The sequence below is a fragment of the Podarcis pityusensis genome (assembly GCF_964106645.2).
Source record: "Podarcis pityusensis genome assembly, chromosome: 3".
NCBI lineage: Eukaryota > Metazoa > Chordata > Lepidosauria > Squamata > Lacertidae > Podarcis > Podarcis pityusensis.
This window is the reverse complement of record NC_138026.1, coordinates 82,297,613-82,314,557: the sequence shown is the minus strand read 5'-3', so window position 1 is coordinate 82,314,557 and position 16,945 is coordinate 82,297,613. Positions and strand designations below refer to the sequence as shown.

At 41.6% G+C, this 16,945-nt stretch overlaps 1 protein-coding gene across 2 annotated transcripts in view; it reads right to left on the bottom strand.

The window, feature by feature from the left end:
- Positions 1-2,469: 2,469 nt before the first annotated feature.
- Positions 2,470-16,945, bottom strand: part of CRIM1 (cysteine rich transmembrane BMP regulator 1) — a 136,518-nt gene continuing 122,042 nt past the window's right edge. For both annotated transcript variants that reach the window (XM_080997670.1, XM_080997671.1), the window contains 6 exons: positions 15,612-15,827; positions 14,072-14,293; positions 11,547-11,741; positions 10,379-10,501; positions 7,112-7,299; positions 2,470-5,303 (listed from right to left, as the gene is read on the bottom strand). In XM_080997670.1, coding sequence (XP_080853796.1) covers positions 5,127-5,303; positions 7,112-7,299; positions 10,379-10,501; positions 11,547-11,741; positions 14,072-14,293; positions 15,612-15,827 — 1,121 coding nt within the window. In that variant the 3' untranslated portion in view covers positions 2,470-5,126. The remainder of the gene's footprint in view (positions 5,304-7,111; positions 7,300-10,378; positions 10,502-11,546; positions 11,742-14,071; positions 14,294-15,611; positions 15,828-16,945) is intronic.

Sequence of the window (16,945 nt, the reverse complement as noted above, 5' to 3'; positions counted from 1 at the left end):
CTAACGCAATGGTAGGGAGTGGTTCCTGAGACCGAATGGAGTGGATTTTTTCTGCTCTGGATTGGATTACACTACCTCCGAGGGACTTCTGGATCCACTACTGTTGCTCAAAACTCAAGCCTTGCAGTGAGGTGCCTTCCACCATACACCCTGCATGGACAAGCAGTTTAACATCTGTTTTCTAGGCTCTGGTTAGATTACTGCAATGCATTATATGTGGGGCTGCCTTTGAAGATGGTTTGGAAACTGCAGCTGGTGCAAAATTCAGTGGCCAAATTCCTGACCAGGGAACAATGGTCCAAACATATAAAACCAATTATGGTATGACTGCTCTAGATGCCAATTACCTTCTGGGCTGAATTCATACTGCTGGTTTTGACCTAAAAAGCCTTATGTGGCTCAGAACCCCAATACCTCAAGGACTGCCTCTCCCCTCATGAACCAACTTGGAGTCTGTGTTCCCTTTCCAAGGCCCTTCCACAGGGTGTGGAAAGTGGTGACATGAGAACAGGCTTTTCAGTGGTGGCTCCCTGCTTGTGGAATGCCTTTAGGCACCAGTATGGACAGCTTTAATACATTTTTTTGTGAGCTAGTAAAAATGTTAACTCTAAGTTATAATTGGCATTTCTGCTATCTAGTACAGTGGTACCATGGTTCTCGAACTCAATCTGTTCTGGAAGTCCGCTCAACTTCCAAAACGTTCGAAAATCAAGGCCCGACTTCTGATTGGCTAATTGGCCCCGGAAACAATGCTGACAGCCAAAACAGATGTTTGGCTTCCGAAAAACATTTGCAAACTGGAACACTTATGTCCGGGTTTGTGGCATTTGGGAGCTGATTTGTTCATCAGCTAAGCTGTTTGGGAACCATTTTTTGCCATTATATGTGTTTCTTTCAGATACTTAAGCCCAGTAACTCTGAAGTAGCACAATCTGAAGCAATAGTTGGCTCCTGTTTCTACATGCTGTGGAACCATAACCAGGAGCTGATTCTGTGTGTACAGCAGGGGTAGAGAACCTTTTTTATTTTGAGGACCACAGTCCCTTATGAAGGGCCCATATCAGTGGTGGACAGAGGAATAAATGCAAATTTTACCTTTGTACATGCCAAAGAGTGAGCTGGCAGTAAATTACAGTGCTCAGAGTTGGAGAAAACTTTATCAGCAGAAAGACAAACTGCAGAGACAAGGCCAAGTGTCAGGCCTAACGAGCACAGCTGCTCCTCCCAGTAGGTCTTACTCCATGAATCAGTTGCTGAGACTCACCACAGCTGTCAATAAGTCTACTCCACTTCAGTGCTTTTTCCAAGAAAAAGTGCCTGTGTGTAGCCAATCTCTCCACCCTTTTCATGCCTTTCCTGGTTCTGGGAGATTGAGGGTGTGGGGAGCTTGTTGCAGCAGGAGGAGGGATACCTGTGACTTTTCAGCAGCCTGACTCATCTCTGCCTCGTTCTCGCCTCCTTCAGCTTCTGCATCTGATTCTGGTCTTCTTTCTGCCACACTCTTAGCTCACGAAACCCTGTTCCCTCTTCAACTTCTGACACCTCCTCTTCCCATTCTTCTCCCTCGTCATCCCATCAGGGCTCCATGGTCTCTGAGTCTTCTCCCCTTGGTGGTTCTCCAGCTGGTTTCTCCCACCATTCTTCTGCGTCCAACCAGTTCATGACAGTACAGCCCTCTAGTTTCTTTGCACTCCCACATCCCTCTTTGGCCTCCATCCAGACCCCCAAGAAGCACCATCAGAATTCAAGGAAACATTCCAGCCAGGTAAAAGCACTCAAAGAGGGTGCAAAGCAAGACCGGTAAGGGGCATAGATTTGGAGGTGTTGTGACATAAGGAGAATTTCAAGGGCCAGCCAGAGAGGCCTGGAGTGCTGCATTTGGCCCTTGGGCCCGAATGTCCCCGCATACAGTGACAACAGTGGCAGTTGGGTCCTCTTGGTTACATAAAGATACTTGCTGTCCCCCTGTGCCACCCCCTTCCCATTATTTGTACTAAAATGCTCTCAATCTCTTTAACAATTGCTGCAGTGCCTGGTCAAGTAAACATTTTTGTCATACATTTATATTAGTGGCATACCAACAGAATGAAGAGTAATGATAGAAAGTTCTGCATATGTCACAGTTAAGGATTATGTTAAGGATATGAATGCTTAAGTGTTGGTGAAATGTTTGGTACAATTCTTCAAAAATAAAGGGGAGAAATCCCCCCAAACATCCCAATATGGACTGAGCATGCTTAGTGGACACAAAATGCTGACTGTTGGAGGAAGGAAAACAGAAAACTGCAGTCAATATATTGGAATATCCTAGCTGAGGGCACTGTTTGCTGGAATCGTGAACAGGAACACTCTACACTGAAACACTGTGGCAGCAGGTTCCACTGTATACCTTTTTTGCCGCAATGTAACTGGGAAACAATAAAACACTAAAAGATGTTAAACATAACAGAGAAGAAATCAATTAGAAACTTATGAAAAGTTCATCAAGTTAATTTTTATTGTGCTGCCAAGAGCCAAATTACAAGAAACCGTCTTACATTTTAAAAAGTAAACAAGCAATCTGCCAAATTGCAGTGCACTCCAAGTGCCACATATGCATCTATTTATTTATTTTTCAGAAAATTATCTGCATTTCTCTTACAAGAGCACAACAGGAACCAAAGTAAAAGAATGTAATGGATACAGCACATAGGATAAATAATATCTTCAAAATAATAATAAAATAATAATAATAATAAAATAATAATAATAAAACATTTTACACCATGTCCTATATCCTGCTAATATTTCTCAGAATATGGCCTTGATTGTAAAATAAAAGCAAGCATTGACAATTTCTGGATAACGACTGCTTACTCTTATGAAAGGAATGGATGATTTATCGACAGAATCTGGGTAATAACTGGAGAGTAACATTTGTTTCAGTGTTGTCATATGAGTATAAAATGCTGGGGGGAGTGACTACATTTTTTCTTTGTTTTTTGGAAACTGAATTTATAAACAGAAAAAATGTTGAGCCTTTATGATACACCTATTTTTCTCTTTGATGCAAACAGCTAGAACACTTTTTTGATATTCTAAAACAAGACATTTGTTAATCTTCGGATTAATAAATTAGGTCATATAATAAATTAGGTTTTTCAGTTTTAAAGTTCAGTAACCTCTGACCAAGTATTTACAACAATACTTGAGAGTTCCTTTACAAAAAATACATTTTCTTTTCACATTAAGCAAACTGGGTATCTGTGTCTTATGACAAGCAACTGTAAAAGAAAGAGGCATACACAAATGGGCAGTTAGTATAAAAGTGCCAAGACATATTTGGAAAAGTTAATGTTGTATGATACAGTTAAAAGTTACGAGTCAAGCTGCAACAAACTTCCAGCTAGTTGTAGACTGTACTCCAGTAGTTGTTTCAAACAACTGTTTTCAAATATATCCAAATGCTGATGCAGTTAAGTTGTGGAACTGATGAGTGCTGCCTGTATGTTATCAGTGTATCTAGCCAATGCATTGAATTAACAGCCTTTTTAAGGCCATGCAGGAAAAGAAAAAGAAACACACCCTGAAATGTAGCAAGTAGCAAGAGCAATGCTTACTGCTAAAATTGTGCACATACTGTACACATATGCAAACACAAGGGCACGCGTGCACACACACTTGCATACTCACACTTTCAAATCAAATAAAACTAGGTAGAATGAGATACTCTCATCTCGTCTTTCCTAAACACAAATGATTAAGCAAAAATGTGGAATGCCTGTGTTTCTGTTCTGGGTAAAATCTCAGTTAAAAATACATTCAACAGGGGAAAATACAAAATTATACTGATATATACTGTATATATAAATACCATATATATATACTGTATATATACATATATATATATACACATATATAGTGTGTATATGTGTGTATGTATACACACAGAGATGTATGTATACACATACACACATATATACACACACAGACATACAAATGCTTTGTTTCCAGCATAACTTTATTTACATAAATATTTCTATAAAGCTAAAGTTTTAAAGAAGCATGATCTCCTTTCTTTCTGAGCTTCCAAAAAGGTGCTTGAGTAATATACAATTAAAATTAAGCAGCTTCCTAGCATGGAAGTTGTTTCTAGTCTGCATAATCAGTAACAGAAAAAACCCTTAACATGATTAAAAAAAAGTAATTTGAGCAAGATCTTCATCCAACTAATCTATTTCTTTTCCTCCAATGAAATATCTTTGAACCACCTGAAACTGATACACAATGGTAAAAGAAAGAAAAAAAGACACACACACACACAACACGCACACACAAGCTCTGGAATCAGATGGTGTTTTTAACTTTCCCTCCCTTTCTCTCCCTCGCCACTACTGTTGTCAAAAGATCCAGTGCTCATATCAGGAATTATACAGGCCTTAGCCACTTGCTGATTGCAAAAAAAAAAAACCTTGACAAACAGCATCAAAAGGAAAAACAAAAAGCAGCACAAGGTATAATTGTACACAGCTTCAATAATTCACCCTTTGTAATTCTGCTTTAATGTTTCCCTCACTATGTCATTAGCTCTTGCAGCTTCTGATCAGGTAGAAAAACATAGTTGCAGCTATACCACACCTGTGATGTGACAGGTACTATATTTTTGTAGCACAGCTGAAAAAAACAACCCAGACTTGGTTATTAAAGTTCAGGTATGGTTATGCTTACACTTCACTGCAATAAATGCTATTTTGGAGTGATAGGAAAAAAGCTATATTCTTATATTGTTTGACTCCAAGTCAAGCTGACCAGCTTTTCTTCTTTGAGGCTTCCTGTTATTACCACTCAAACTCAACCCCAATTTCCCCTTTCCAAACAATCTCTATTACTATGTTACAAGCAAAACATCTTAACAAGTTTTAAAACTTTGGTTCTAAGAAAACACTTGGTCAGTTATCGCAAGGAGAAATGGGAATGCTTGTTCTGGCACACTGCAGGAGTCAGAGCCCATCCCAGTAAGGTCTTAGAGCTGTACATGAAGTCACAAATCCAATACAATCCACTAAGCAAGTGCACAATTCTAGTTTTATCTTAATAGCAGACTCAGTCTTTGTTTCTTCTTAACTTCTTTGTAAGGGTGCAACTTCTCACACTGTCTGATAGAAATTATCTGCCTGTAAGTTGTTCTGTTTTTGCATGCTGTAGAATCCACTGTATCTTGAGTCTGGGTCAGCAATTCTGAGCATCCTTTGAGAACTGTCTACCTGAACCATAGTTCCTTTCTTGCAGTCTACGTACACCAACTGATTGTTTAGACAAGAAGGCTGTTGGAATATAGAAAGGCAAAGAATAGGAAGTCAGGATATATGAAAAGCCACACGAGCTAGTAGCCCTTGCCACATCTTTTGGTAGAGCATTTCATAAGTCAGTTATGTGCTGTGCGGAACAGTGATTTCTTTAACTTAGGAAGCTGGCTTTTACGAAGTCAGACAATAGCCCAACTAGCTCAGAATTATCCATAATGACTGGGAGATGTTAACCAAGAATTCACACAGGAATCTCTCCACCCCACCTGGAGGGGCCAGGAATTGAATCTGGGACTTTTGCATACAAAGAGCATGCTTTACCACTGAGCTGTGACCTGAACCTACTGCCAACAAATTAGCTCATGCTTTGCATGTAAAAAAATCCCAGGTTCAATCCTAAGGATCTCCATTTAAAAGAATTGAGTAGCAGATAAAACCCGGAAGAGCTGCCATCTGTCAGAACAGAGTAGATAATATTGGACAAGATAGACAAATGGTCTGATTTGGAATCAAACGGCTTCCCAAGTCCCTGTGATTTATATGAATGCAAGTTCTAGCATTGTGAGCATCACTGTTAACCATAATACAGTGGTGCCCCGCAAGACGAATGCCTCGCAAGACGGAAAACCCGCTAGACGAAAGGGTTTTCCGTTTTGGAGGTGCTTCGCAAAATGAATTTCCTATGTGCTTGCTTCGCAAGACGAAAATGTCTTGCGAGTTCCTGCGGGGTTTTTTCCCTCCCCCCCGCTTTTCCCCAAGCCGCTAAACCGATTATCAGCTGATGGCTAAGCCGCTTATCAGCTGATCTTTAAGCCGCTTAACAGCTGATGCTAAGCCGCTTATCAGCTGATCTTTAAGCCGCTTAACAGCTGATGGCTAAGCCGCTTATCAGCTGATCTTTAAGCCGCTTAACAGCTGATTCTAAGCCGGTTATCAGCTGATCGTTAAGCCGCTTATCAGCTGATCTTTAAGCCGGCTAAGCCGCTAATACTGTAGCGCTAAGCCGCTAAACCTCTAATGGGCTTGCTTCGCAAGACGAAAAAACCCGCAAGACGAAGAGACTCGCGGAACGGATTCTTTTCGTCTTGCGAGGCACCACTGTAGTTGGTCCCAATAAAGACTGGAATCAACAGCTAGAGAACACAATCCAAATAGCAGAAGAACACTCAGTTAATTTGCATGCACAAAAGTGACCTCCATGAGTCCATCATTCAGATCCTTCACAGTGTACTCCTACTCTAGTGAATAATGGCAAGCAGAGAGGATTCAATAAGTAAGTACCTGATGCAACCTTTGGCCACAAATGAAGGTCTCTCTGCTACCTATGATAAGTAATATTAAGGGCAGAAGGGAAAGCTTTATTTAACAAAGGCTGCAGCTGCATCTCTTTATCAAGGCCCAGGCAAGCATTGATGTTTCAGACCTTGAACCTACTAGGGGGCATACTCTAGATCAGGGACCCCCAAACTTGGCCCTCCAGCTGTTTTAGGACTACAACTCCCATCATCCCTAGCTAACAGGACCAGTGGTTAGGGATGATGGGAATTGTTGTCCCCAAACATCTGGAGGGCTGAGTTTGGGGATGCCTGCTCTAGATCTTATTTGAACTAGACCCTATACAATCTGGGGTGTAATCTAAAACATGTTCAAAGGGAACAGCCAGACAGACATTAGTATTTGCCCTCCTGCCTTTTTGGAGCTTTCTGCCATCCCTTTTCAATTTTTGTTCAACTGTCTTAGCCAATTCAAGAAATCATGCTACCTGTTTATACCAAATGCAGTACAAGAACAATGGTTTAATGCCTAAATATATGAACTCTATTTACCTTTGTTGGTGCTCTGTAGCAGGACACTGGTATCCACTGCTTTTTCTGATTGATAAGTAGAAGTGCTATTATAAGAACGAGAGCTGTCATGATGGGCACTGTCACCCAGGCAAGAGAACTAAGAGATGCCTCTGCACTTGGTTGCGATCCTCTGGTTTCTCTATAATCCCCCTGAAGATGACCCAAATCTGAAAGGTGTGAATAAGCATGTTGGTAATGAACAATTAAATAACACCCCTAATAGAGTAGCAGAACAGCTCCATCATGCCACTATTTTTAAAATCCCAAGACAAGACACCATAACTGCTACCCTGAGTAACAAGAATTCTACACTTTACCCTATCAAGTTACCTTGGATATGCATTATCTTACATAATAATATGACATGTAACAACAAAGTGAAAGAGTACCATAAAATTACAGTAGAATGCATGAAATATTTCCATGGCACTAAAACATCCTATTGAAGACATGGAAGGGAACTGATTCTGGTAAAGTCCATAATGTTCGAATCCAACATACCTAAAGGATTGCCTCTTCTTCCTTACTCTTTACAGCAGGGGTGGGTAACCTTTGGCCCTCCAAATATTATTGGGACTGCAGCTCCCAATTCCCTGACTACTGGCAGTGTTGGCTGAAGTGGACAGAGTTTGCAAGTCCAACATCTGGAGAGCCACAGGTGCACTACTCAGCCTTTTGAGTTGACTGTCATCTTGAATTTATCGTTTTACACAATATTGTGACCACACTGTTGGCAAGGAAGCCCCTCCAGTGAGGGATGCCTCAACGCACCTGCCCAAACAGTAGGCAGAAGCTACTAGCAGCAGCAGCCCCCATACAATGGCCAACAGAAAGCAAAGCACAGTAATCTGAGGGGCCATGGAATCCTGAGCTATCCCTGATATCATCAAGTGACGGCATTGGGCCCAATGCAGATATCACTGTTCCATAAGTAAGTCTTAACTGGGACTAGATATTTCTTATAATTTATTGGCATACTATTTTGAGAAAATTGGACAGTATTCATAGTAGTCATTACATTATCTGAACACATATGACATTGAGATGAACCCAAAGAACCCGAAGCTCAAACAGAAGACATTTCTGCTTATATACAGGAGAGTCACTAATTTTATGCTCAGCTTCTAGTCAATTCCATCCCACTCCACTCTGGAAGGTATGTGGCAACCCACTTTGCCGGTATGCATTCTGCTTTGCCGGTATGCATTCTGTAACCATATTTTCCCGTAAAATCTGCATAATGCAACCAGGCATTCCTTTTGTTCTGTGTTGCTGAATATTTATAAGGGGGTGCCTCATGGCCTTTGCCTTATGCTTAAAATTTTCTGTAGGAAGCATACAAGTTAATAATCATTTGTTTAATTTGGTAAATATGTTTCATGTACATATATGTTTCTCCTGCCTGAAGGAAACCAAAAGTATTAGGCCTATGTATATAACCTTTGGTCAAAAAACCTCCTCCCACCTTTTTGTTTACTTCAAAGGAAGCTTTCCTTGATAAGGATGAGTTTTGTCTAATGCTCCTTGAAAAAGATGAGTTACTGAAAGCTTTATATACATTTATATTCATTGATCCAATTCCAGTTTAACATCGTAACAGAATTAAAACCAGAGTTAGAATTGCTTGAAGTTTTTTTTTTTTTAAAATGCAGCAACTACACTGATTACCCCAAAAGAAATAATCCTTGTGTTTATTATCTGCTTTGCCTCAGGTTGTTTTAATCTCATGAAACCACATGAATTTAGAGGCTATTCCTATTGTCTTATAGGCATAAGACAAATGTGAGATATGAGGTTGATTGGAAAGGCATCTACAATAGATGATGTGGGGGAATGTAGACTAAACGTACAATGCTTGTATCAATATAAGCAGAAACTCCTAAGTACCGTATTTTTCGTTCTATAGGACGCACCGGCCCATAGGACGCACCTCGTTTTTTTGGTGGGGGGAAATGAATTAAAAAAATTATTTCCCCCCCCGCCGCGGCTGCCGCCCCAAGCCTCGCGCGCTCCGCAGGACCTCCCACCGGGCGCGCGAGGCTTGCAGACACTCGCCCGAAGCCTCGCGCGCTCGGCGGGACCTCCTGCCGGGTGCGCAAGGCTTGCAGACACTCGCCCGAAGCACGGGGAGCCCTCCGGAGGGCTCCCCGTGCTTCGGGCGACAGGCTGCCGCCTGAAGCCTTGCGCGCTCGGTGGGACCTCCTGCCGGGCGCGCAAGGCTTGCAGACACTCGCCCGAAGCACGGGGAGCCCTCCGGAGGGCTCCCCGTGCTTCGGGCGACAGGCTGCCGCCCGAAGCCTCGCGCGCTCGGCGGGACCTCCTGCTGGGCGCGCAAGGCTTGCAGACACTCGCCCGAAGCACGGGGAGCCCTCCGGAGGGCTCCCCGTGCTTCGGGCGACAGGCTGCTGCCCGAAGGCTCGCGCGCTCGGCGGGACCTCCTGCCGGGCGCGCAAGGCTTGCAGACACTCGCCCGAAGCACGGGGAGCCCTCCGGAGGGCTCCCCGTGCTTCGGGCGACAAGCTGCCGCCCCAAGCCTTGCGCGCTCGGCGGGACCTCCTGCCGGGCGCGCAAGGCTTGCAGACACTCGCCCGAAGCACGGGGAGCCCTCCGGAGGGCTCCCCGTGCTTCGGGCGACAAGCTGCCGCCCCAAGCCTTGCGCGCTCGGCGGGACCTCCTGCCGGGCGCGCAAGGCTTGCAGACACTCGCCCGAAGCACGGGGAGCCCTCCGGAGGGCTCCCCGTGCTTCGGGCGACAGGCTGCTGCCCCAAGCCTCGCGCGCTCGGCGGGACCTCCTGCCGGGCGCGCAAGGCTTGCGGACACTCGCCGGGGCTGCAGGCTGCTGCCTGCAAGCCTTGTGAGCCCGCGGGAACTCCCACCGGGCTTGCAAGGCTTGCGGATAGCTTCCTGAAGCCTGGAGAGCGAGAGGGGTCGGTGCGCACCGATGCCTCTCGCTCTCCAGGCTTCAGCGAAAGCCTGCATTCGCTCCATAGGACGCACACACATTTCCCCTTCATTTTTGGAGGGGAAAAAGTGCGTCCTATGGAGCGAAAAATACGGTAGTTGGATGTAAAAAGAGAAGAAAAAAGAAGACTAGCATCGTGGTAGATACTGGACTTAGGCTCTGTAGTGAAACCTGGTTCTCTCAGTCATAGATAAAAGTTTTTTAAAATACTCCAAAAAGTGATTTTGAGGGGGGGGGGGAACCTCCCAAGCAGCCTCTGATTCATGACATGAAATACAATTTACCTCTGTGGATATGAACAATGTCATTTTCACTGTGTGTAGGCCAAACTGGTGCTTCCAGTTCATTATCTCCTCTATGATTTGTCTTCTCAATTGGAATGTTGGTAGGTTCAGGTACATACATTTCTATTAAAAAAAGAAAATTATCAAAGGAACTTATAGCCATTAAGCTTCTACTGCTTCTATCATGAGGCCAAAGTAAAACTAAGAAGTGTTTGAGATACCTTTTGATACTTCTGGCACATTTGTTGTTCCTGAACATGACCAAGAAGGTAATTTTTGAGTCATCAAAAATAAAATAATTTAAACAAAGGGCTGTTCTAAGTGTATCACTACTGGAAAAAGGCACAAAACGTAGGCTCATGAGCGCTTCTCTCTTCCTCCAGTACAGCTGCGTGGAGGAGACTTGAAAAAGTTGCTTCCTCTTTAACAGTAGCTGTAATTTATTGTTAGATCCAAAAAGGGCAAACTGTGGTTCAACTACAGCTTATTTTCAAACAGTTATGCCTGAGAGGACAAAATGGGTAGGTGAGTGTGTGAACCTATGGCTACCTAATGTTAAATCACAGTTTACTTAACATCTGAAATAGGCCAAATAAAATACTGTAGAACAAGCAAAACTTAAAAACTGTGTTAGAAATAAATAAATAAATAAATAAATAAGGCATTTCTGTTTATTGAAGCATATTTGAATGGCTGAATTATTTGTTCTGAGAGAAAACAGGAAAATATTCATTTGCTGTATTCCAAATCCTGATTCAAGATATATTATATCTGAAACAAAAACAAAATGCTTACTTAATCCTCGGTCTAAATCAGGCACCCCCAACCTTTGGCCCTCCAGATGTTTTGGACTACAATTCCTATAATCCCTGACCATTGGTCCTGTTAGCTAGGGATCATGGGAGTTGTGGGACAAAACATCTGGAGGGCTGCAGGTTGGGGATGCCTGGTCTAAATGATACCAGTGGTGTCGTCTTATCTTTCTCAATATAGTAGCTAGATTGTAAGATAGTTGCTGGGAAGGTCTCAAAGGAGACAGTTTGGTTACCAGTACGTCTTGCAATCCTGGATTTGCATAGTATTTGCATGTCTAGGCGAAGTGATTATCTATTTTATGCATGTGCAAAATTCCTGATAAACTCTTAACATAAATATGAATGTATCTTACCTGGACACATGGGACAGCAACTTCCTTCCACGTTGATGGGCTCCACACAAGGAAGAGGAGGGCAACTGACCGTGGAGCAAAGGGTCTGACCCTGCAGACAGTAGCAGTGTGTGCAGCTATCAATATCCCAACGCTCTTCATCCGCGTATGTTTTCCCATTAAAGTGACACACTGCCTTCTTTGATGTTGTGTCTTCTGTTGAAATAATATTGCCACAATTGGGAGTTTAGAAAGCCATTTCAGAGTAATTGAAAAAGAGAAACAAGTGATTATAGACCCTGCCTTGGGACTAGATGATTTGTTGTTGTCGTTGCGTGGCAGGTTGACATTCTGCTCTTGGCTGGAAGCATCTGTTTACTGCTAATCAAATAATATATAGCAGGTACTGAAGTTTTCGTTATGAGGAGAAAGGAATCAAATAAATTTTGCAAATCTTCTGAGATCTGAATTGTTCTCTTCAACTTTTCCAGTTAGTGAGAAATTAAAACATTTTTTGTGTTAACATTTTTCAGTTTATAAAATAGATCATGTATCTATTTAATGTGTTGTTGTGACTGGAGTATCAATATTAACCAGCAAAATCAGTGTTAAAACCTATGCTCAGTTAGTTATGAAGTCATTAGGTTAGTCTCCTTTCTCTGCATTAATTCCTCCTCTGTGAAATGGTAATAACAGTCTGCCTTATACCTGATAAGCAGGTATCACCAGATAAGCAGTGGAAAGACTTAAATGTACTGGAAAAAATTATTAATAGAGCCATTATGCTAAAACCAACACTGGTTTTACTTAAGCTACCTTAAGTAAAATAAGTCCACAGTTGTTATTTCTCTTGGTTTCCAACGAAATTCAAAATAAAAAGTATATATGTCTATGCTTAATGCAACTACTGTTTAATTATATTTTAAAAGTTTCAGAAACTCAAGCAGAGGTGCATGAAACTTCTCTAACAAAGCAAACCAAAACCACTCTTATTCTGGGCTGGGGTATTCGGCTTAGGTGATCTTTTGGCATCCCACTAGCTGCTGGGCAGTTTATGTAAGGTTCCCCCCAGTGGGAATGGTATGTTCCGAGGGCAAGAAGTGGGCAATGGATGCCAATATGGTCTCACAGCCATTGTGTGACAGCATCGGACACGACTGTCTTGCACTTTCCTGCACTGCAGTCACAACCCTAAATTGCTAAAATCAGTGACTTTACATTTTAATTCTAACTTTCCTCCAAGATGCTCGCTGGGGTGCACATGATTCCTTCATTTTATACTTATATCATGGTTCATACAGTTCTGGGTTACTGGATCATTTCTATGATCTTCCCTATTCAGAAATTGCTGAGGAAATATTTCAGTATCCAAGTTTAGGGGATTACTCTACAGTGAACAACTAGGAAGGCATGATTTGGGTATTGACTTCTATGTAGTGTGGGGAGACTGCAGAGGAAGAGGGGTGTTGAAGAAACACAATAACCTGAGGCTTATTACAGATGTGATGGGATTAAAATATCAGCCAAATGACCCCTAGATATTTTGGACTACAAATGCCATCAGCCTCAGCATGGCCAATGGTCCGAGATGATGGGAGATTTAATTTAAAACTTGTGGATGACACTAGGTTGGAGAAGGCTGTCCTGGAGTCTAGACGTTAAAAAATTCCATCAAGCACCCAGCCACAACCTTCACCTATCTGTTAAAAAATCTGTTCAGAATCTTGGTCTTTTGAATATACATCTGCCATACTGAAGGCATGTAAAACACTGGCTGTTCCCAAGGTTCATTGCTGAGGGAGGCACTTTTATGTGCATCTGGTCTCTCTTCTGCACAGTAATTTTATGCTGTTGACAATAAATAGAAGCCAAATGCATGGTATCGAACCATGGACTGTGCCAGGATGAGTGGGATCAAAAAATACTGTGCAGTGCTTCCAAAAATAGGAGTGTTTACATATGTAATTCTTTGTATGCTGGGGTGGGGGCAAGAGTTATTATAAATTAAATCTGTTTCTAGACAGAAGAGGGTCCTCTTAATAGCTAAAGATAATCTTTTTGCAGCAGATTTTCCTTACTAAATAAAATTTAAAATAAGATATTAAAGGATAATGCCACTGCATTAAAAACCAACCAACCAACAAACCAACACCGTTTAATGTCTAGATGCACCCTTCAGCTCCACTGGCACCAATGAAATACAGTTTTCAGTTAAGTCAAGTTCCACTGCTTTTAGTGGGAGCAAGGCATGACTCATTATGGCTGGATTCTGGACCGATGAAAATAAGAACCTATTTTGGCCCAAATGCAACAACACATTCTCAATCCTATGAAATACTTTCATGTTAGAAGATGACATATATAAAAATATATCTGCTAATAGTATTAATAAAAAATAGTATCACTGTTCTCAGCAGAAACAGCAGGATACACCAGAAATAAAGCATAGAAGTCAAAGAAGCTACAAATTGAGAAGACACCATGATATGGAGTAACTGATTAAAAGCCCTCCTATCACATCATTCTTTCCCCTTTTCAGAACTTACCTATACAATAGGGACAACACTGTCCCTTTCTCAAAACAGGTCTGTCACAAGATACTGGAGGGCAAGACTCAGAATAGCAGCTGATTTCACCATCCATACAAATGCAACTGGTACAAACATTGGGCTTCCAGGATTCAGCAGTCAGGAAAATATCACCATCATCGTTTTTGCAGTAGCTGGGCATGCTCTCGTTGCTTGACAAGGAAGGCTGAACCGGCTCATCTAAAAATAGAAGCATGCAAATAAGCAATCAAGACTTGCAAGGCCCTGCCTATCCAAACCAGTGGGAGGAGTCATCCTGTTAAATGAATGTCCTCCAGTCCACTCAGGCAAGATCTAGGAAATGAATCTGGTGAGCAATTTAGTTCTCAACAGTTGCTCTCCTATCTTTCATAGTGTAATTTTTATTTAAAGGCTTATCTGCACAGTTTTTTGTGATACAAAGTACATACAAGCCTTAAATGATTTCTGACTTTTGGCAACTTTACCTATCACATAGTTCCCTCATTCTTATATCACTATAGACTTGCATTTGGAGAAAAAGAGGTACAATGTTGAGATAGATAGCATTATGAGAAAGTACAGATAGCTGTTAATTTAGTCATGCCCATCAGGAAGTTGATCCACACATACCTTCCCTGAATACTAAGGCTACACTACTTCTGGGGAATGCTTAATCAACAGTAGTGAGACTCACAAAGCCAAGGGAGCAACTTGGCAGGAACAGAAAATTCATCCGTAATTTTATTTTATTTGTATTTAAAGTTAAAATATAATTAAAATTAAAACTTTTTTTTTTTTAAAAAAAGAGGACTTAAGTCTGAAGTGAATTTTTGCTGGATTAAGAAGCCCATCACTGGTGCTGTTTACAACACTTTTTCAGGAAAACACATTTTAATACCTGTTTTGATGAGAGAGTTATATATAGTGAGTTGTATCCAATGAAGCTTTCCTGTTCATGCAAGGACTTTTGCTTGCACAATTGAACCTCCCCTCCCACCATGCACCCCCACCACCTACAGCTGGTCAGGGGGTGGGGTGCACAGGGAGAGGGAAGAGAAGTTCTGTTGAGCAAGTCAAAGTCCTTGTATGAAGGGGGCAACATTCTTGGATATAATCTAGTATTAGCACTGTACTTTCAAATAATGAATTGTACAAATATACTAATGAAAATTCAGTTTGTCAGAATGTAGGCTCTAGAGCAACCCATAGTAAAAGTTCTGCATCACAGTATATGAATGTCTAAATTAAGCCAATAACTTTTCAGTAATTCTTCTTAAGAACGTTTTGATTTATGACTGAATATCTGCATGTTGGCTCTCATATTTCCTGTTAGCCACAGGTTACGCTATGTGTATCAGAGCTTTCAGCCCTACTAAACACTCTTCTAGCTTCACAGACTTTTGTTCAATAATTGTCAGTTTAGCTTACTTCTTGCACACTTTAACAGGGAGTAAGTATCATATTTTAGAACAGCATCCTGCTCAGAGAGAACAAACAACTGGGAAGTGTATGCTGAAACCTGGAAAGTAATGCTAACCTGGGCACTGAGGACAACATGAGTCCTGAGTACGGGAGGGGTTCCGACAAAGAAGAGGTGGGCAGACTTCCGTGTCACATAAAACTCGTGCATTATGACATGTGCACTGTGTACAAGTATCAATATTCCACGTATCTCCTTCCAAAAAATACTCTCCTCCTGGAACATAGCAGATGGTTGGACCACTGAGTTCCGGCTTCTGCACAAGGGATTCATCTGAGGGGGAAAAGAACCCCAAAACAAAGTAACAGAAAATTAGACTCTGCGGAATTCAAGCAACACATTAAGTTTTGCAACAATAGATTTATGAAATTGTTTTTGCATAGATAACATGTAAAAAAATATATAGCACAACATTATTATGTTAAAAACCCAGTTTCCTGTATTTCATCAGCAGTGCGATTGAGTAACACTATTTTTCCGCATGCTATCTCATATGTGCCAGAGCCAAGGAAATTTAAACTAACTACAAATCACCAGTAATGAATATTCCATATAAATAAATGTAAAACGAGGCACAGAATGTTACCATGGCTACCAGCCCCACAACAACTTTAGAATACCAATAACATAGCTGTCCTCAGTCCTTTTTCCTTACACAACTGACCTTTGAACTTTGAGAGAATTATTAGAAATATGTCAAGATCACAACAGTAAATGACTATTAAGAAAATGTGTTTTTTAGATCATGTTTCTGGACAAATGCCCATCCAAAGTAGCTTAGGGGCAAAACAAAAGATCAAACCAGGGCTAAATTTAAAACCTACAAATCAATCCTTGACATAAAAATCGACTGAGCTTCCTCACACCCATCTCCCCCTTTCCCTGGGTCAAGCGTTTCAATACTGTACTGCACAAGACTTTTATATGCAAGGAGGGTAATAGTAGATTCCTTACCTACTTCTGATTTCTGAGTCAGGACACACGGAATAACCATGTTTCCTAGAAAGCCTAACCCTCTCATCTTCAGTGATCTACTTTTGTCCATAATTTTTCATGCTACTTTTTTCCTTTCACTATAAAACCACAGTGGGCAGCAACTGGACTCTTGCATGCTACTTATAACCTCGAAACAGAGCACAGAAACCTTGCTAAACCCAACACTTTAAAATTGTCTCCGCATAATACTTAATGTGCTTTTGGCACACCTGATAGCTGCTTGCAAGGTATACATTTGAAAATGAACACGGCATGAAAATGAAATATACAGATTAGTATTCAAACCCTGACCTAAATTCTGAGCTTGAATACAAATTTGTATTCCAGTGCTCCAATGGTCAAGTATAATGAGAGTTGCAGTTAGCCATCACTGCTTTAGGCACAGGCTAACACAT